At 42.3% G+C, this 20,665-nt stretch overlaps 1 protein-coding gene across 7 annotated transcripts in view; it reads right to left on the bottom strand.

Moving 5' to 3' along the window:
- Window positions 1–12,643: 12,643 nt before the first annotated feature.
- LOC109551740 (uncharacterized) overlaps window positions 12,644–20,665 on the bottom strand; it is a 128,147-nt gene continuing 120,125 nt past the window's right edge. Inside the window, exons 3-6 of one of the 7 annotated variants that reach the window (XM_073797580.1) lie at window positions 17,929–18,040; window positions 15,223–15,336; window positions 14,462–14,533; window positions 12,644–13,845 (exon numbers count right to left, since the gene is read on the bottom strand). In XM_073797580.1, coding sequence (XP_073653681.1) covers window positions 13,723–13,845; window positions 14,462–14,533; window positions 15,223–15,336; window positions 17,929–18,040 — 421 coding nt within the window. In that variant the 3' untranslated portion in view covers window positions 12,644–13,722. Of the gene's footprint in view, window positions 13,846–14,461; window positions 14,534–15,203; window positions 18,041–20,665 lie in introns of those variants that run through there. The other 6 variants (XM_073797581.1, XM_073797582.1, XM_073797583.1 and 3 more) reach the window with 6 other exon arrangements.

Below are 20,665 nucleotides of genomic sequence, written 5' to 3'. Positions count from 1 at the left end.
CTGGTGGTCCAGTGGTAAAGAATCCACTTTCCAATGCAGGAGACGCAGGTTTAATACCTGGTGGGGGAACTAAGATCCTACATGCCACGGGGCAACTAAGCTCACGTGCCTCAACTAGAGAGTCTGCCTGCCGCAAACTCCTCGCGCTCTGGAGCCCACGTGCCTCAACTAGAAGCCCTCGAGCCTCAAGGAAGAGCCCACACACCGCAACTAAGACCCACCGCAGCCAAAAATTTAAAAATAAATAAATAAATATTTTCAAAAAATAATGAAAGTACTTTTCATTTCAGACACACTAAAGTGTCTGGTGGATGAAACAGTGAAGGCATGGGGCTTGCCACAGTATTTACTAAATGTTAGCTATTAATATATTTTTAAAAATCATTATTGAGCACCTGATGCTCAACTGTGTTCCTGGTCTGTGCTAGGCCTGCGATACAAATATGAATAAGATACACGCATATCCCTAAAGATTCCTGAAGCAAGGCAATAAAGGAACCATTTCCCACAGAATAAGATAAAATACAGGGGCTTCCCTGGTGGTGCAGTGGTTGAGAATCTGCCTGCCAATGCAGGGGACACGGGTTTGAGCCCTTGTGTGGGAAGATTCCACATGCCGCGGAGCAACTGCGCCCATGAGCCACAACTACTGAGCCTGCGCGTCTGGAGCCTGTGTTCCGCAACAAGAGAGGCTGAGATAGTGAGAGGCCTGCGCACCCACTCGCCGCAACTGGAGAAAGTCCTCACACAGAAACGAAGACCCAATACAGAAATAAATTAATTAATTTTTTTAAAAAAGATAAAATACAAAGTAGGTAATTGCTTTAATATGTATGTATCAACTATATCACAATAGGAGTGCTGAAGGAGGAGCACCAAAGTCAGAACAGGCATCTCAAAGTAGGTAGCATTTGAAATCAGATTTGAAGGATAAAATGAATTCTTATAAAGCCCTTTGAAACAGTTAAATCTTATTAAACCCAATTCAGATCCAAAGGCCACATATCAAAGTCAATTATACAACCAGGACTAATTCAATCCAGGAGTTCAAATCAACTAAGGTTCACATCCTTTCTAACTGAGTTCCCACACTGGGAGACAGCAATCTCCAGGCCCAGTAAGGTAAGAGACCCTCTGCTCATCTCTGTTTCCCTGAGAGAATCCTCAGACCCTTGTTCCCACTGCTTTTGTCACTGAAAAGTCCTCCCCCACCTTTTATTTTATCTAAAACCATCCTTTTTAGAAGTCTTGCCCTCCACTGCCCACACCCCCTCCCCCCAACCTGAGCACCTTCCTCAGAGGAGGCAGATAGAATCTGCCTGAAACCCACCAGGTGGGAAGTAACATTTGATTGACTTTTCATTTGAATGTCAATCTTCTCAAAAAGAAGGGAGAGAGGGGGGCGGGGAGGCAGGAGGGAGAGGTGAAAAAGTAGAAGAGAGATTGAGAGAAAAAGAATTGAGAAACAAAGTGGAGGAAAGGGACACCAACTGTGAGAGGACTGGAAACATCATGGGGAGGAGAGAAAAGAGCAATGTCAGCATACAGAGAACATGTCAGTAGCCACCTACATTCTCTTAAAATGACATTTTGTGTGATTTAAAGAATAAGGGAAATAACAGTTTATGTATGTTGTCAGAAGTTTGGAAGATACAGAAAAGTGTAAAGATGAAAAAATTTTAAATGTATATTACCCCCCATATGCCCATGACTTTCCATATATATATCATATATATATACATACATATATGGTTGAAGTCATACTATATATACACTTTACTACACATATTTGTCATCTAGAATGTGTCAGTCAGGTCATGTAAGGACAAGGTACAGGATACACAAGGAGCTCATAATCTTGCTAGATATGGCACTTGGACTGTTGGACAAACTAGGATCAAAACTCCACACCATGCCTGCTAGCTCCCTAACTTCCATTTACTAATTTATAAAATGCATGTAATAATAGCACATATATGTTAGCGTTGTTGTGAAAATTAAAAGAGATAATCCAAGTAAAATAGGAGAGCCAACCAGGAATCTTAAGATGCACTGAGAGGTTGCCTTGAGTCAATAATCACCTACTGTCTTCTACTCTTTGAAACATGGATTCACTCAGTGATCTACATTTAAAACTGTTCTTTACATAGAGAATGGACTTGAGGACACAGGGAGGGGGAAGGGTAAGCTGGGACGAAGTGAGAGAGTGGCATGGACATATATACACTACCAAACGTAAAATAGATAGCTAGTGGGAAGCAGCTGCATAGCACAGGGAGATCAGCTCGGTGCTTTGTCACGACCTAGAGTGGTGGGATAGGGAGGGTGGGAGGGAGATGCAAGAGGGAGGAGAAATGGGGATAAATGTATATGTATAGCTGATTCACTTTGTTACACAGTAGAAACTAACACACAATTGTAAAGCAATTATACTCCAATAAAGATGTTAAAAAATAAAACAATAAAACTGTTCTTTAACTTCTTCATCCTTTTAAGGGCTCCATTCTGAATGGGAAAATGGAGGTGCCAGTCCTCCAGGAAGGGTGACAGACTTACATCACCCGAGACTGAGAAAGTCCAGGAAAGGGCAATGTTTGGCCTTAGGACTTATGCTCCCCTCCTGATCCTGAAAAATCCCAGGGTTTAGAGCAGCTCTGTCCAGTAGAAATATAAGAGCTAAATAAATAATTAAAATTTTTTCAGTAGCCGCATTAAAAGAGAGAAAAAGAAATAGGTGACATTAATTTTAGTTATGTATTATATTTATCCCAATGTAACATAAATACTATTATTTCACATGTAGTCAACATAAAAATTTATTATTGGGATGGTTTGCTTTTCTAACCAAAACTTTAAAATCTGCATGTACTTTCACTTACAGCACATTTCAGTTTGGACCAGTCACATTTCAAGTGCCTAACAGCTACATGTGGCTAGTGGCTACTGTGTTGGATAACACAAGTCTACAGTCAAAAGCTGAAAGCTGGGCTTCCCTGGTGGCACAGTGGTTGAGAGTCCGCCTGCCAATTCAGGGGACACGGGTTCGTGCCCCGATCCGGGAAGATCCCACATGCCGCGGAGCGGCTGGGCCCGTGAGCCATGGTCGCTGAGCCTGCGCGTACGGAGCCTGTGCTAGAGAGGTCACAACAGTGAGAGGCCCGCGTACTGTAAAAAAAAAAAAAAAAAAAAAGCTTAAAGCTAAGGACCCATTAAGCTGTGGAGTGAGTGGTCCTGAGCCCGGGGACAATATTGATTTCCTTAAGGTCACGTTAATGGTTTAATGTTGTACTTAATTCAATAGAAAACAAAAGGCTGAGGCAGTACAAACCATTTTATTTAGTGAATGCACAGACACTCTTAGTTGAAAATAGAAATAAACAGATAAAGTAAATTAGCAAGTTGAGACAATAAGAACACTTTACAGTTCTAAGCCTCAAATATCCTGAATTGTCTTGACAGTTGCCCTGACTTGCCATTTTTCTTAGTAGTACAGCATCTACTCTCAACCTCATTTATTTCTCAATAAATGTTTTATTTTAATATTAAGTTTGAAGCCAGTTCCCCCTAATTTCCTCACTTTGAAATTTGGCTTGTAAACCTGCATAAGCAAATCAGATATTCCCCTCCCCCTATCTTTATCCTACTTGAGATAGTCATTTGACTCCTCTGGATCTCCGTTTCCTCAAACATAATAAACAGATTGGATTAAATAATTGGTATGATTTATCAACTAATATGTAATACTTAATATATGTCAGGCCCTGTGCTAAGTATTTTGCATTAATTATCTATAAACCTTGCCACAAGCTTCTAAGGTAAGTACATACTATATTATCCCAATTTTCTAGATTGGGATACTGAGATTTAGAGAGCAACTTGCCCAAGGCCAAAGAGGTCTGTAAAGTATGCTAATCTATTGTGAGGGGCTCAAGAGAAACTTCCTGGATGGGCAGTTGAAACTAAATCTTGAAGGATGAGTTGGGTTGAGCTTGAAGATGCAGATGAGAGGGGAAGGAGAGGGACAGAAGGAATAGGGGGAGGACTGGAAAGCCTGGTGTTGGTAAGAAAAGATTTGGCTGAAGAAGTAACCCTCAAGGCCAAATCATGAAGAGTTTGGATTTTGTCCAGAAGAGGATGAATAACCACTGAAAACTTTAAACATGAGAGTGCTGAGCTAAGATTTGTTTTTAGAAACAAGATGCCAAGAGACTTGTTGGGGGCATTGTCGTAATCCAGGCAGGAAGTGAAGAGGCCTGAACTAATTAAGAGGAGCTTATCTGAGAACATCCTTTCTTTCTGTTTCACATTTATTCCCTCCATCAAGGTATCAGCAAGGAAGATAGGGAAGTAGAGGAAATCACTTCTGCAAAATGCTGAGCATTCCTTTCTTATTGAGCAGATGATTTTTCTCAGAATAGCCAAAGTTGAGAGAGGAGACAAGTGCAGTTTGCTGAACCTCCTCCTCCTGCTAAAAGGTTCCAGGCAGGACTTTGGTCATGCAGGATAATTACTCCTGCCAAGATACAAACCGGTTTGCAATTTTATTGTTCTCTTCCCCCAAGAAAAGGTTCAGAGGAGTTCAAACGATGTGACCAGCCAAGAAAATAGGAAGATTATTCTAGAATCTCTTGGTTCTACCAAGAGTATATAAGGGATTTAATAGAAATATAGACGAAGGTAGCAGAGTTTTATACCATTTCTATCACTGGCTTTGACATTCACTCATTCATTCACTTAATACCCACTGAAATTTACTATGAGCAAGGTTCTGTACTAGGTGTTATTGTTAGACCTTCGCGGTCTCCTAGGAGTTTCGACTCGCCCAGGAAACAACAAGAGTCGGAAGCCGATGCAAAATGCAAGAGGTTTATTGAAGGCCGGTGCACCGGGGTTCCTTGGTCCTCACGCAGGAGGTCGAAGAAGGAACCCCTTTTGGGCGCGAATATGTCAGTTTTATAGGTTCCCACTTCCCCGTATGTAAATTATAGATTTGGTTGTGTTTTCCTGCTGATTGGTCCCGGCTTAGGCTCGGACCAGAGAGGGAACTTGTCCTCAGCTTCCTGATTGGTCTTTGACAGACACCTTTTTTACATTTTGTTTATCTCCCTCCTTCTCGGAAGGGGCCGGAAGCCCCTATTGTCTGGAGAGTTCTTAATCATTAGCTGGAACAATGTCCCTCGAGTCCCACATTTCCCCCTTTTTCTTGTGACTATTGATTCCAATCATGGAATCTCAACCTTCTGTTCGTAAACTTTGGTACTGTTGTCTTAACATTAGAACTTGTACAGCACTGATACGTTCTCTAATAAATGCTATCAAGCGATTTAGAATACATGGTCCAAAAGTTAAAATCAACAATAAAACAGTAAAAGGTCCCAACAGAGTAGAGATTAAGGTGGTAAACCAGGGGGACTTATCAAACCATGACTGAAACCATCCTTTTTCGTTTTCTTTCTCCCTTTGCCTTTTATCTAAGCGTTCCCTTAGTTTATCCATGGTTTTGGTAATGGTTCCTGAATGATCAATATAAAAGCAACATTCTTCTTTTAGAGCAGCGCATAATCCCCCTTCCTTAAGAAACAGCAAATCTAGGCCTCTCCTATTCTGCAACACCATTTCTGAAAGTGAGGTGAGTGATTCCTTTAGTTGAGTTATGGAACTTTCTAATGCTCGAAGGTCGATGTCTACAGCCTGTCTTAAACTTGCATAATACTGGGGTTGTTGTATGAGGGCTGTGGTTCCTGTTCCTATCCCGGCAGATATTCCTAGTCCTAGAAGGACAGCCAATGTGAGGGTTACAGGTTCTCTTTTGTTTTTTGTTTTTCCTACATATTCATCTAAAAAGGATGAGTCTGAATGGTAGATAAGTCTAGGGACTAATTGCACTAACACACAAAAGTCAGCTGAAGTATTAAGAACCTCTAAAGAGACACAAGGGGTGAGCCCCGTGTTACATGCCCACCATCCATCTTGAGGAGGTACAAGATATCCTGAGCCTGAAGGGAGGCTAAAATCATGACAAAGGTGTCTATGGGACTGGGGAGGTGTTCCTATACAAGTACCATTTCCAGAAACCGAGGACAGGGTTAATTTACTGTTCTCTTCTTGCTTCCATCGACATTGGTCTGAGGAGGTAGAATTAGTATAGTTGGAGCTATATCCTATAGCATCATAATAAGGGGGAGGGGCAGCATAGCAAAGCCAACATGATTTTGTAGCCTCTGGGTTTGTAGCATTGAGAACCGTAAAGGCTGCCTGCACCAAAGAAAGCATCCTATCCTGAGGAGTCCCAGGCTTAACTGTGGGTTCTTTGGATCCAGAGGTTTCATTAGTCTCATTTTTTGTTGACGTAGTTGAAGGGGCCGGGGGAAGCAAAGGGGGGCCAAGTACGGGATTTGGGCCTATTGATATAGGAGCAGGAGTCTCAATCTTTAGCTTAAGGGTCATTAATATTCCTAAATCATATCCCCTCATGTAAAATCTAACGCCCCAAGAATGACCATTTATCCATTTTTTATCTCTTTTTCCGGGATTACTAAAGGAAATTTTAAGGGGATGACACCATCCTGAACATTTACTCCAGTGTCCGGTATCCTCATTATGAGAATAATTAGCCGTTACAGTAATAAAATCCCAAGTTGAGGTGGGTTTCCAATTAGTATCCCCGGTAGTTTCACATCCCCAGCTTTTGCAATAAAAGTTTTCAGTTCCACCACATTTATAATTCAGAGATCGAGGGCGGTGGAACCCGGGGCATACGTAGAAAGTGAGGATACCAAGCATCATTCTTTTGCCTGCATTTTTGCAACCCAGCCCAAACCAATCAGTTTCTGAAACTTTGGAAGGGGCAGTGTTCATAACATGAGAATCTTCTGTATCCTAATAAGGTGTTCCTATAGCCAATTTACAAACATCAGGAAAAAAGATCTGGCCACCAGGTCCAGGGGGGTGCAGTATGACTAATGGACCAGGTTACATCTCCAGTCTGAGAAATTACCTGCCAAGTTAAACGTTGGGGGAGGTGAGGGTTAAAATCACTTACAGTCAGTAAAGGCAGTAAAACGAAAATTATAAGTCTTAGGTTCGTAGAAGCTTGAGTTTGAGCGGGTTGTCAGTTCTTTGGGCCCGCCATCCTGATGATGCCGTCGCTGGTGCAGCCTTCACATGTGAAGCATGGATCCAGGCAGCGATGCCGTCCACTTTTATGGCCGTTGGGGTGGTGAGGAGGACGGTGTATGGTCCTTTCCATCGAGGTTCCAACGTCTGGGTTCGATGCCGACGGACGTATACGGAGTCTCCGACTTGGAAAGGATGAGTTTCTCCCGGTGTTCCCGGTTGGTAGGCCTCGGCGAGTTGGGACCGTATTTTTTTCTGGACCAATTGGAGTCCTAGTAGCCTAGCATATAAGTCAGTGTTATTTTGAAAATCAGGTTTTATTTCTTCTCCTAAAGTGAGGAGGGGAGGCGGGGCACCATATAATATTTCAAAAGGAGTAAGATGGTATCGGGAAGGTGTATTTCTAACCCGGAATAGGGCCAAAGGAAGGAGCACCGTCCAATCGGTACCGCCAGTCTCCAAGGACAATTTGGTTAGGGTCTCTTTTAGAGTCCTATTCATTCTTTTTACCTGACCTGAACTTTGGGGTCTATAGGCACAATGTAATTTCCAATCAGTCCCCAAATATCTGGCCACATCCTGACTTACCTGGGCGACGAAGGCTGGACCATTATCAGACCCTATTACCTTTGGTGCTCCAAATCGAGGAAAAACTTCTTCTAAAATCTTCTTGGCTACTACAGCAGCTGTTTCTTTCTTTGTTGGGAAAGCCTCTATCCATCCTGAAAAAGTGTCTACAAAAACTAAAAGGTATTTATTACCGTACCTTCCAGGACGCACTTCGGTAAAGTCCACCTCCCAGTAAGTTCCTGGGCGGTCCCCCCTGAGTCTCTTTCCAGTTTCAAGTTTCCCTTTGTGAGCATTTACCTGTTGACATGGGACGCATTCCTGCACAATTTGTTCAGCTAATTTTGTCATTTCAGGGGTTTCGTACCCGGCTTTTTGTAACAAGGCTACCATCTTTTTAGTCCCCAAATGTGTCCATCTGTGCATCTGTTGTAACATGGATTCTGCTTGCTGAGGGGACAAAGTTCCTTTTGTTGTGGCCGGGATGATTTCTTCATCGCGGCCTGGTTTTTCAGGAACTTTATCTGACAGTCCTAAAATGACTTCTCCCGATGCTATTTCTCGGGCCACTTGGTCAGCCATATTATTTCCCCTAATTATTGGGGTATTTCCTTTTTGATGTCCAGGGCAGTGGATGATACTGTCTTTAGTAGGAAGCATGAGTGCAGTCAACAAAGCCACGATTTCGTCTTTGTTTGTAATTTCTTTGCCACCTGAAGTTAGTAGCCCTCTCTGTTGGTAAATGGCACCGTGGATATGAGCGGTAGCAAACGCATATCTACTGTCTGTGTAGATGTTTACTTTTTTATTCTCTGCCATCTCTAATGCCCTCGTCAGGGCAATTAATTCAGCTTGTTGGGCTGAGGTCCCTTGTGGTAGCACCGCTGCCCATATGACTTGTTTTCCGTCTACCACGGCTGCCCCAGTTCGACGCTTACCTTCCTCCAGGAAACTGCTCCCATCCGTGAACCAGGTGAAATCAGCATCAGGGAGGGGCAGGTCCATCAGATCTGGCCTACTGCCGTGTCCTGCGGCCAGTACTTCCTGACAATCATGTATGATGGTGGAGCCTTCCAAGTCAGGATCAGGTAGCAAGGTGGCTGGATTGAGTCCTGTGGCTGGAGCAAACTTGATGTGATCTGAGTTTAGCAACAGGGTTTGGTAATGGGTCATCCTGGCATTAGTTAGCCACCTATCCGGTGGTTGACGGACTACATTTTCCAGGGCATGAGGAGCTGTTATCGTTAGATTTTGTCCTAAAGTTAGTTTGTCAGCATCTTTGACTAGAACGGCTACTGCAGCAATTATCTTTAAACAGGTGGGCCATCCTGATGCCACAGGGTCCAATTTTTTTGACAAATAAGCAACTGGGCGATTCCAGGGACCCAATTTCTGAGTCAATACTCCTTTTGCAATGCCCTTATTTTCGGCCACATATAAATGAAAAGGTTTGGTTACATCTGGCAATCCTAGGGCTGGAGCTGAAAGTAAAGCTCGTTTGATTTGGTCAAAAGCCCGTTGTTCCTTATCGCCCCAAACGAAAGGAGTGCTCTTTTTGGTTAGGGGGTACAATGGGGCTGCCAGCTCAGCAAACCCTGGAATCCATAGTCTACAGAATCCGGCCGTCCCCAAAAATTCTCTAACCTGCCTGGCGTTTTTGGGAGCCGGAATTTGGGCCACCGTATCCTTTCTGCTCTCCGTGAGCCATCTTTGCCCCCCTTTTAATAGATACCCCAGGTAACTGACCTGTTGTTGGCATATTTGTGCTTTCTCGGCTGAGGCTCTATATCCCAGGGTTCCAAGTTCCGTTAACAGTTTTTCAGTACCCTTGATACAATCTTCTTGGGTCTCAGCAGCTAATAAAATATCATCAACGTATTGGAGTAATGTTACCTGGGGATTTGATTCTCTATATAATGCCAAATCCTGATGGAGGGCTTCATCAAAGATGGTCGGGGAGTTCTTAAATCCCTGAGGTAGCCGTGTCCATGTCAGCTGACCAGACATTCCCGATGTTGGATCTTTCCATTCGAAGGCAAAGTAGGGTTGGCTCAGGGGAGAGAGTCTTAAACAGAAAAAAGCATCTTTAAGGTCCAAAACAGTATACCACGTATGTTGAGGTGGAAGAGTGCTCAGGAGGTTGTAAGGGTTTGGAACTGTGGGGTGGAGGTCTGCCACCCGTTTGTTTACCTCTCGTAGATCCTGCACAGGCCGATAATCATTTGTTCCTGGTTTCTTTACCGGCAGGAGAGGGGTGTTCCATGCTGATTGACATCTTATTAAGATGCCCAAGTCTAGTAGCCTCTGCATATGGGGACGGATACCGTCTTTGGCTTCTCTACTCATGGGGTATTGACGGACCGTTATTGGGGTGGCAGTTGCCTTGAGTTCCACTAGCACCGGGGGCCGATTTTTGGCCATCCCCATACCGGCAGTTTCTGCCCAGGCTTGAGGGAACCGAGTTACCCAATCTGTAACATTAACTCGTGAGGATGAAGGCTGCTCATATAATTTATATTTATCTTCTAATTTCATAGTCAATATTTGAAGTAACCTTCCTTTATTATCAGTTATGGTGGGACCTTCTGGCTGAAAGTGGATTTGAGCCCCTACTTTGGAGAGTAAATCTCTTCCCAGCAAAGGATAGGGGCATTCCGGAATAATCAAAAATGAATGGGTTACTCGTCCAATCCCAAGATCTACTGTCCTTCGTGTGGTCCATGAATATTGTTTATTCCCAGTGGCTCCTTGTACCCATGACCTTTTAGCTGAGATAGGACCTTTTGAGTGGAGAAGGACGGAGTGCTGGGCTCCGGTATCCACCAAAAATTGAACAGGTTCCCCCTCCACTTTAAGAGTTACCCGGGGCTCAGGGAGAGGGTTCAAGCCCTGACTTCCCTAGTCGTCTTCTTCCAATGTTAAGATTTTGTTTCTGGTTGGCCTTCCTCCATTCTTTTTTTAGGGCATTCTCTCGCCCAATGTCCTTTTTCTTTACAGTAGGCACATTGGTCCTTGTCTAATGGCTGCCTTCTGTCTGCCGTTCGCCCTTTCTGCCTATTCCTATCCCCTATATTTCTTCCTCCAACCACAGTGGCCAGTATCTTACTTAAATTCCTCTCCTGTCTCTTATCCCGTCTATTTCACGGGCTTCCTGCTCTTTCTGCTTTCTTTCTTCCTTCTCTTCCTCTGTTTCTCTTTTGTTATATACTTTATCTGCCTCTTTTACTAACTCCTGAAGCGAAAATCCCTGCAAGCCATCTAGCCTCTGTAATTTCTTCTTAATATCAGGGGCCGCTTGATCTATGAAAGCCATTGCTATAGTAGCCCTATGTTCCTCCGAAGTTGGATCATAAGGGGTAAAGCGTCTAAAGGCTTCCATTAAACGTTCTAGGAACACAGTTGGAGATTCCTGGGGCCCCTGAGTGACTTCCCTTACCTTAGCCAAATTAGTGGGCCGTCTGGCCGCTCCATGGAGACCCGCCACCAGAGCCTGGCGATACATTTTCAGGCGCTCCCTACCTTCCGGGGCATTGAAATCCCAGTTTGGCCTGACGAGTGGGAAACCAGCATCAATCTCGTTAGGCAGCTGGGTAGGTTGCCCATTGGCGCCTAATACATTTTTTCCTGGCTTCTAAAAGAACCCGTTGCCTCTCCTCAGTCGTTAGGAGAGTCTGGAGCAGCTGCTGACAATCATCCCATGTGGGCTGGTGGGAGAAAACAAGAGATTCTATTAAAGCGGTAAGGGCCTGTGGATTTTCGGAAAAAGTTGGGTTATGCATTTTCCAATTATAAAGATCTGCAGAGAAAAAGGGCCAATATTGGAGAGGTCTATTCCCTTGGCCGTTGGGGGGGCCATATTCTCTAAGAGGTAGGGCAGTGGAGTCCGGGGAGATAGCCCTCCGGCTCCTAGTGCCCGCTGAGGGACCCCTTTCTTCTTCCATCATGGATGGTTCCCTTGGTGCCGAGGGCAGTGGAGCTGGGGGTCCTCTAGGTGGTAGGGGATTTGGGGCCGGAGGATAAGGGGGTGGGGAATCCAAAAGAAGCAAATCGGACTGCGGGTCAGGATAAATCGCCTTCGGTGGATCCGGGGCGTCGGGTAGCTTCTCCGTGTTGGGGTTTTTCTTTAAGGCTAATATCTCCGACGCTGCTGATGTATGCGCGGACGTACCTGTTGAGGAAACAAAGGGCCGGACCCACGGAGGTGGGGAGAGAATTAAATCTTCCCAGACCAAGACATATGGTACTTGGTCTGGGTGTCCGTGGGGATCTATATTAAATATCTTAGACTTCAGCAGCTTAATCTTGTCTAATAAAAAGGATCCTTAGGGGTGCCATCCTATCTGAAATGTTGGCCATTCAGAGGCACACAAAGTCTGCCACTTTCCTTTCTTTACCTCTACCGAAAAATTATGGGCTCTGGCCCGAACTTCGGTCCAATGGCTTAGGGTAAGGGAAAGAGGAGTCGTCATAGTTTGTCCCATTGTCGTCCGTCAGAGAAGAAGAATAGACCACAATAGAGAAATAGTTAAAACTCCACGAAACACATATACGCATGGGCCACCGCGAGCTCGCTTCAAAACCGAAACCTCTTCAGATGGCAGTTATCACCAAGGGAACTGCCGAAACCGAGTGAAGGGGAGACAGAGTTTGCCTCTCCTTCCAGATGAGCCACCAGGGCGTCCCCTAGGGCTCATGGACGCCGGCTATTAGCACGTCTGCCTAGCCAGAAGTCCGATACAGATTCCATAATAAGCCGATTCTTACGGCTTTCCTCCGATAATGGCCCACAAAGAACAAGGGACAAACAGACAATCAAGCTCGAGCTTACCTGCTACCTCCAACTCCCGATGTTCTTGTGGTCCGGGGCGAGTGGAATCCCGGACGAGCCCCCAAATGTTAGACCTTCGCGGTCTCCTAGGAGTTTCGACTCGCCCAGGAAACAACAAGAGTCGGAAGCCGATTCAAAACGCAAGAGGTTTATTGAAGGCCGGTGCACCGGGGTTCCTTGGTCCTCACGCAGGAGGTCGAAGAAGGAACCCCTTTTGGGCGCGAATATGTCAGTTTTATAGGTTCCCACTTCCCCGTATGTAAATTATAGATTTGGTTGTGTTTTCCTGCTGATTGGTCCCGGCTTAGGCTCGGACCAGAGAGGGAACTTGTCCTCAGCTTCCTGATTGGTCTTTGACAGACACCTTTTTTACATTTTGTTTGTCTCCCTCCTTCTCGGAAGGGGCCGGAAGCCCCTATTGTCTGGAGAGTTCTTAATCATTAGCTGGAACAATGTCCCTTGAGTCCCACATGATGATGATGGGGCAATATGCAAGAGTGCATCAGACCTCCATCTGTGGTCTCAGCTTCTGCTGTGAAGTCCCGGCTCTTGGGCTGGTGTATTTGTTATCTATTGCTGCATAATAAATTACCTTGAAACTTCACATCTTAAAACAACAAACATTTCATTATCTCACACAGTTCCTGAGGTTTAGTAATCCAAGAGCGACTTAGCCAGGTGGTTCTGGCTCAGGCTCTCTCATGAGGTTGCAGTCAAGATATTGGCTGGGGCTGCAGTCATCTCAAGGCTAGAGTAGGGCTGAAGACTTGATTTCCAAGTTCACTCACATGGTTGTTGGCAGGACATAGTTCCTAGCTGGCCATTGGCCAGAGGCTTCAGTATTCTTCCAGGTGGCCTTCTCCTTAGAGCTGCATACAACACGGCAGCTTGTTTCTCCAATAGGGAGTTATCCAAGAGATAGAGATAGAGAAAGACAGAGATACCAGAATGGAAGGTGCAGTTTTTTTAATAACCTATTCTCAGAAGTAACTTACCATCATTTCTGCTATATCATTTTGGTCACACAGACCAACTGTGATAGAGTGTGGGAGGGGCCTACACAAGGGTGTGAATACAAGGAGGGAAGGATAATTAAGGGCTATCTTGAAGGCTGGCTACCACAGTCCATCCTCTGGTCTCCAATGATTCATGTCCCTCCCACATGCAAAATACACTCATTTCCTCCCGAAGTCACCAAAAGTCTCATCTCATTATAGCGTTAGCTTAAAGTCCAACATCTCATCCTCTAAATCAGGTCCAGGTACATCTGAGGCTCCTTGGGTGTAGTTCCTTAAGTACAGCCCCTTGAGTACAGTTCCTCTCCCCCTGTGAAACTAAAACAACAACTTATGTGCCCCTCCATACACCCAACACACCATGGTGAGACAGGTGTAACAGGGTAACTGTTCAAAAAGAGGGAAAATGGTGGGCACAAAGGAATCACTGGTCCATTATAATTCTGAAAACCAGCTGAACAAATGTTGAACATTCCTTGATTAAGTCTCAAATCCTGGGAATAATTCTCCCTGGCTCTCAGCTCCATGTTCTGGAGTTTTGGATCTGACCCCTGAGTCATCCTCCCTCTCTCCCTTTTTTTTTTTTTTTTTTTTTTTTAATGAAAGATAGTCCATGTTTACCACTGAGAACTTTTCTCAGCCTACTTCTTGCCAGTGGAACTTTGAGGATCCAAAGACCTCTTTTCGTTTTGTACTATCTCTATCCCTTTTGGTCCAAGATGGCAATGTTTCTTCATACATATTTATTTTTTAAATGTTATGAGCCTTCCATGAATGTTATTGGGGTCCACTCCATTAGATGAAAGCCACACCTACAAATATCTTTCAGATAAGCTCTTCTCTACCTTGGGCTTCTGGTGAGATAACTGATGGACAATGTCCTTAAGCTTCCTAGGTGCTTCATCATTTTATTGAGAGACTGTGTGACACATACCTTTAATCTCTTTAGAGGACTTTTTGTCTGGCCAAATAGTATTCTGATGCACAACCTTAAATCTTTCTGAGACTGTAACAAAAGATTTTACAATCACTCCCTTGGCTTCATCTTAGGACCATGTTTTACTAGCAGTGCCCTGGATTTGTAGCTCAGAAGCTACATCTTAATTTTAGCATTGTTTGCCATTCAGAGAAGGTGAGAATTTTCAAAACCATCAAATTCTGTCTCCTTTTTGTTTAAACTGTTAACAGTTCTTCCTTTAGTTTACCTCTCTCCTCTCACATTTTACTACAAGCAACAAGAAACCTTTGCTTGGAAATCTCCCTAGCTAGATCACCCAATTCATTAGACACATTTTCTACCTTTTGGTTACTGCAGGGAACAGTGTTACTGAACTTTCTGCCACTATATAAGAAGGATTGCCTTTCTTCCAGTTTCCAATTACATTACCTCATTTTTCTGCAAGCCTTCACCTGTAGCCATATAAAAGAGTGGGATACTTCTATTAACAGTTTCTTCAAGGTACTTTAGGCTTTCACTAACACTCTCCCCAAAGTCTGTTGTCCAGTTCCAAAGTTACTTATGCATCTTAGGATTTTGTTATGGCTGAATCTCACTTCCAGGTAGCAACATCTATATTAGATATCTATTTCTGTGTAACATATTATTCTGAAACTTAGCAGTTTAAAGCAACAACTATTTATTATCTCTTACAGTTTCTGAGGCTACCAGATCTGCTTTTAAGGTGGCTCACTCACATGGATGGCAAGTTGGTGCTGGCTGTTGGCAGGAGACCTCAGAATCTTTTCACATAGGTCTGTCTTCAGGGGTCCTTGCATCCATGGTAGGTGGCTTTTCCTAGAGCAAGGGATCTAAGGCGCCAAGGCAGAAGTTACAATGTCTTTTATTATCTAGCCTCAGAAATCCTACACTGTCACTTCCACAGTAATCTATTAGTCACACAAATCAGCTCTGATTCAATGTACGAGGGGAATACCAATACATGAGGATTGTTCTAGGTTATCCTGAAGGCTGGCTACCATAGCATGTTTTCTACCTTTCTAGGTTCCTTTGTTAATACTCTTTCCCTCAACAAAGCTACTTTCAAAATACATGTATCTTGGGCAGCCAAATCATGTATGCCGTATTGAAAAACATCATATTACCTGGTCAAATTTTAAAGAATTTCAGCACAAATTAAGCCAGCCTTCTGAATTTCTATCTTTTTTTTTTAAAAAAAAAGTCCCTATTGCACAAGTTAAGCAAGTCAGGAACCTCTTAAGAATGAAGATTGATCCAAAGGCTGAAGAGTCATCATTGATGAGGAAATGTATTATCGTGATACCAGTTTCATTTCTCTGCTCACCATAAACAAATTCATCTGTCTTTTTCTGGGACAGGTATGTGTAATATGTGACATGCTTGATTTTAGAAGGCTTCTTTTTAAAAAACATGAAAACTATGTAAATAATCAGTAATTTCTTTTTCTTTAATAAGCCCATTGCATTCATTCAAAACCTTTATCTTTCAATGTAGGATAAGTTACTAAATTATATGTCCAGAATAGATGTTACATTTCAATTAATAAAAGGACTTATATTCTTCTCATAGGAACCACCTCACCCTTTATGTAGTTCTCCCCTATGAGACCCTTCCAAAGGTAAACTACTGTCCTTTCCTTCAGTGATTTGCCAAACAGAGGCAGTGTGGTGTATGAAAAGCATAAGCTTTGGTATTAAAGCTCTATATTCTGATTCTGCTATAGCTGTGTGACCTTGGGCAAGTTACCTAACTTCTCCAAACCTCTGTTTACCAATATGTAAAATGGGGGTAATAACACCAAACTGTCATAAGAATTAGATGATATAATGTAGTAATAATGCTTAGCACAATGCCATTTAGAGTAAGGGCTCAATGAATGATAGTTATTATTAACAATTTGGGCAAGAAATGCTACCCATGAGAAGTTTCTTCTACTCTTCAGTTCTTACCTACTCCTAGTTCTACACAGCATCCATGGTTAGTGATTTTCAAACGTTGAAATGAAGGAACTACAAAAATAACAATGATTAAAAAGCTCAATTTATGAGTGTGTTGCTCTTTAAAGTTTTCTCTGGATGCAAAGCAGTCCATTCAATACCTAATTCAAATATGAACGAGAAAAAATTTTTTAAATCTGCTTTTTCTTATAGTAATGAATTTCAAGAAAAATAAGATACTGAAACACCACAAAATGATCATTAGATTACGGCGTAATTTTCCCAAAGACATAAATCTTGAGACATTTTGAGAAGTATTGAATGAACTTTGGAGGTATTCACCTTTGTTTAAGACTCTTTCCCTCTGTTTTTCAGATGGAAGGCGGAAAAGAATAATACGTTTCAAAGCCCTTTTTATATATTCAAATGCAGAATAGCCATGATCAAAGAGATGAATTACAAAGAATGATCAGGAACATAAATATGTACATATTTTGAATCAGTAGTAAGTGGGTTTCGCAGTTTTCAATGCAAAATAATTTCATACTTCATATTATTTATACCTTGACCTATTTGCATACTTTAAAAAACTTAAATACAAATGGCACTTAGAAAACACACAAAATGAGCAGGCCCGGTTTTAGAAAAGAAAATATGAGTAAACCAGATTAAGAAGATATGATTTTTTCAAACTTAATTTACAAAGCAGCAGCAGATATTATTTTATTATTGAAAACAGTTAACACAAAGTATTAGTGTAGGCTAGTTTTCTTTCTTATGCAACTCAAAATGATGGTTTATAAAGGACCATAGCCTATACGGATATGATGGAATGCCATGTAGCTACCAAAAATGACAAGAACCTAGCTTAATGTCAATACGTGGAAATGTGTACCTGGAGTAATATAAATAGAAGAGACACAAAATAGCATGTATACTGATTAAACCATGTAGAAATATACGTATAATGTATATATGTAAATATACGTATAATGTAGTGTAGTGGAAAGAAAGAGAAAATAGAAGAGCTGAGTTCTAGTTGTGACAGGGCCTTCCCTTGGCTGGGTATCCATATCTGAGCAATTTATCTGCTTGTTCTCAGTTTCCTCACCTATGAAATGAAGGAGTTGATCTCAACTGATTTCAAGGCCATTCTCAGTGCTAACATTTAGTGATTTCATAGTTCAAAGGTTTGGAGTGACATAAATATAGTTTACTGTTTACTACCTTCTTTCCTGTAAAGTTGTTCAGGTTAATAATAATATTAAAAGGATAACACATGTCTTTAGTAAGACCTAGGAGAGAAATAATATTCATCAATAAATAAGATTCAGTGATAGATAAATGTACTATTTTCTTTAAACTTTGTTTAAAATAACAAAAAGGCAATAGGAAGTCACTGAATGTTTTGGAGTAGAAAAGTGGCATGATAAAGATGCATTTTAGGGTGCTCACCACGCACCAGCACCAGGTGCTATCACTTACACCCAAACCAGGGCTCTGACTGTCACAGCCAAGAGAGCGCAGGCTGCTGGGGAGCTGGTTTTTGCAGAATGTTGGGTAGACTTCCCTTTGCTGTACATCTCTAGGAATAAACCTACAAAGGAGGCAAAAGACCTGTACTCAGAAAACTATAAGATACTGATGAAAGAACTCAAAGATAACACAAATAGATGGAGAGATATGCCATGTTCTTGGATTGAAAGAATGAATATTGTGAAAATGACTATACTACCCAAAGCAATCTACAGATTCAGTGCAATCCTTATCAAATTACCAATGTCATTTTTCACAGTATTAGAACAAAAAAATTTACAACTTGTATAGAAACACAAAAGACCCCAAACACCCAAAGCAATCTTGAGAAAGAAAAATGGAGTTGGAGGAATCAGGCTCTGTAACTTCAGACTATACTACAAAGCTACAATAATCAAGACAGTATGGTACTGGCACAAAAACAGAAATATATATCAATGGAACAGGATAGAAAGCCCAGAGATAAAGCCATGCACCTATGGTCACCTAATCTATGACAAAGGGGGCAAGAATATACAATATACAATGGAGAAAAGACAGGCTCTCCAATAAGTGGTGCTGGGAAAACTGGACAGCTACATGTAAAAGAATGAAATTAGAACACTCCCTAACACCATACACAAAAATAAACTCAAAATGGATTAAAGACCCAAATGTAAGGTTGGACACTATATAATTCTTAGAGGAAAACATAGGCAGGACACTCTTTGACATAAATCACAGCAAGATCCTTTTTGACCCACCTCCTAGAGTAATGAAAATAAAAACAAAAAAATAAACAAATGGGACCTAATGAAACTTAAAGGCTTTTGCACAGTAAAAGAAACCATAAACAACATGAAAAGACAACCCTCAGAATGGGAGAAAATATTTGCAAATGAAGCAAAGGACAAATGATTAATCTCCAAAATATGCAAACAGCTCATGCAGCTCAATATCAAAAAAACAAACAACTCAATCAAAAAATGGGTGGAAGACCTAAATAGACTTTTCTCCAAAGAAGATATACAGATGGCCAACAGGCACATGAAAAGACTCAACATCACTAATTATTAGAGAAATGCAAATCAAAACTATAATGAGGTACCACTGGTCAGAATGGCCATCACCAAAAAATCTACAAACAATAAATGCTGGAGAAGGTATGGAGAAAAGTGAATCCTCTTACACTGTTGGTGAGAATGCAAATTGATACAGCCACTATGGAGAACAGTATGGAGGTACCTTAAAAAACTAAAAATAGAGCTACCATATGACCCAGCAATCCCACTCCTGCACATATACCCAGAGAAGACCATGATTCCAAAAGATACATGCACCCCAATGTTCATTGCAGCACTATTTACGATAGCCAGGACATGGAAGCAACCTAAATGTCCATCAAGAGAGGAATGGATAAAGAAGATGTGGTGCGTATATACAATGGAATATTACTCATCCATAAAAAGGAATGAAATTGTGCCATTTGCAGAGACGTGGATGGACCTAGAGACTGTCTCCATTTTTTAACATAACAAGCAGACCACACGCTAAGCCTCCTGCCTAGAATGTGGGGCATGGGAAAGGGTGTGCCAGGGATGCCCCACAGCTTCTATCTGCCCACTCACATTTCCCAGGCTCCCCTGCTGTTAGTGAGATCATGTGACTTAGTTGCCGTGGAGTCTGAGGCATTTACTAGAGGGTGGAGCCTCCACCAGTGCAGGTGAAACAAAGCCCATGCTGGCCCACAATGGACATATCAAATAAGTGGTAAATACATGTTCATGTGTATTAAACCTTGAGATCTGGGATTGTTTGTTCCTGCAGCATAACTTAGCCTAACCTCACCAATACAACTGTGTTGTCATTCCCTTCCCTCAGATGAGAAACCTGGGGCTCAGGGCTTCCCTGCTGGCACAGTGGTTGAGAATCCGCCTGCTAATGCAGGGGACACGAGTTTGATCCCTGGTCCAGGAAGATCCCACATGCCGCGTGTGCCACAACTACTGAGCCTGTGCTCTAGAGCCTGTGAGCCACAACTACTGAGCCCACGTGCCGCAACTACTGAAGCCCGCACGCCTAGAGCCCGTGCTCCACAACTAGACAAGCCACCGCAATAAGCCTGCGCACTGCAATGAAGAGTAGCCCCTGCTCGCCGCAACTAGAGAAAGCTCGCGCACAGCAAGGAAGACTCAACGCAGCCAAAAATAAATAAATAAACAAATAAATAAATAAAATCTATTTTAAAAAGTTGCATTTTAAATCAGGCAATGGTGTGCATCATGCCTGAAAACAAAGGGAGAATGTATGCAGAATGACCCATATTGGCGATTGACAATATGCTAGGCATGAGGTAGTGAGGGCTTGAACTTGGGAGGAAGCAGTCATTTATTCATTTATTTGGTTGGCACTTATGGACCCTTACCGTGCTAAATTCAGAGGGAACAAATATACTATGAGTACACAATTATTCTCCATCCCCTTTCCCAATTTAATTATCTTCATAGAATTTATCATTACCTGAAATTCCACTTACATATTTGTTTGTTTATGTATTATTTTATTTTCTGTCTCACCCTCCAGAAAAGAAGTTCCATGAGGGCAAACAGACCATATGTATAAATACTCAACAAATACTTGCTGAATTAAAGAATAAATGAAAATTATACTGAACCTTATAGACAAAGTCAAATATCTTTTCTGATAC

This window comes from Tursiops truncatus, chromosome 20 (assembly GCF_011762595.2).
Source record: "Tursiops truncatus isolate mTurTru1 chromosome 20, mTurTru1.mat.Y, whole genome shotgun sequence".
Taxonomy (NCBI): Eukaryota; Metazoa; Chordata; class Mammalia; order Artiodactyla; family Delphinidae; genus Tursiops; species Tursiops truncatus.
Note: the sequence above shows the minus strand (reverse complement) of the source record. Positions and strands in the feature narration are given on the sequence as shown.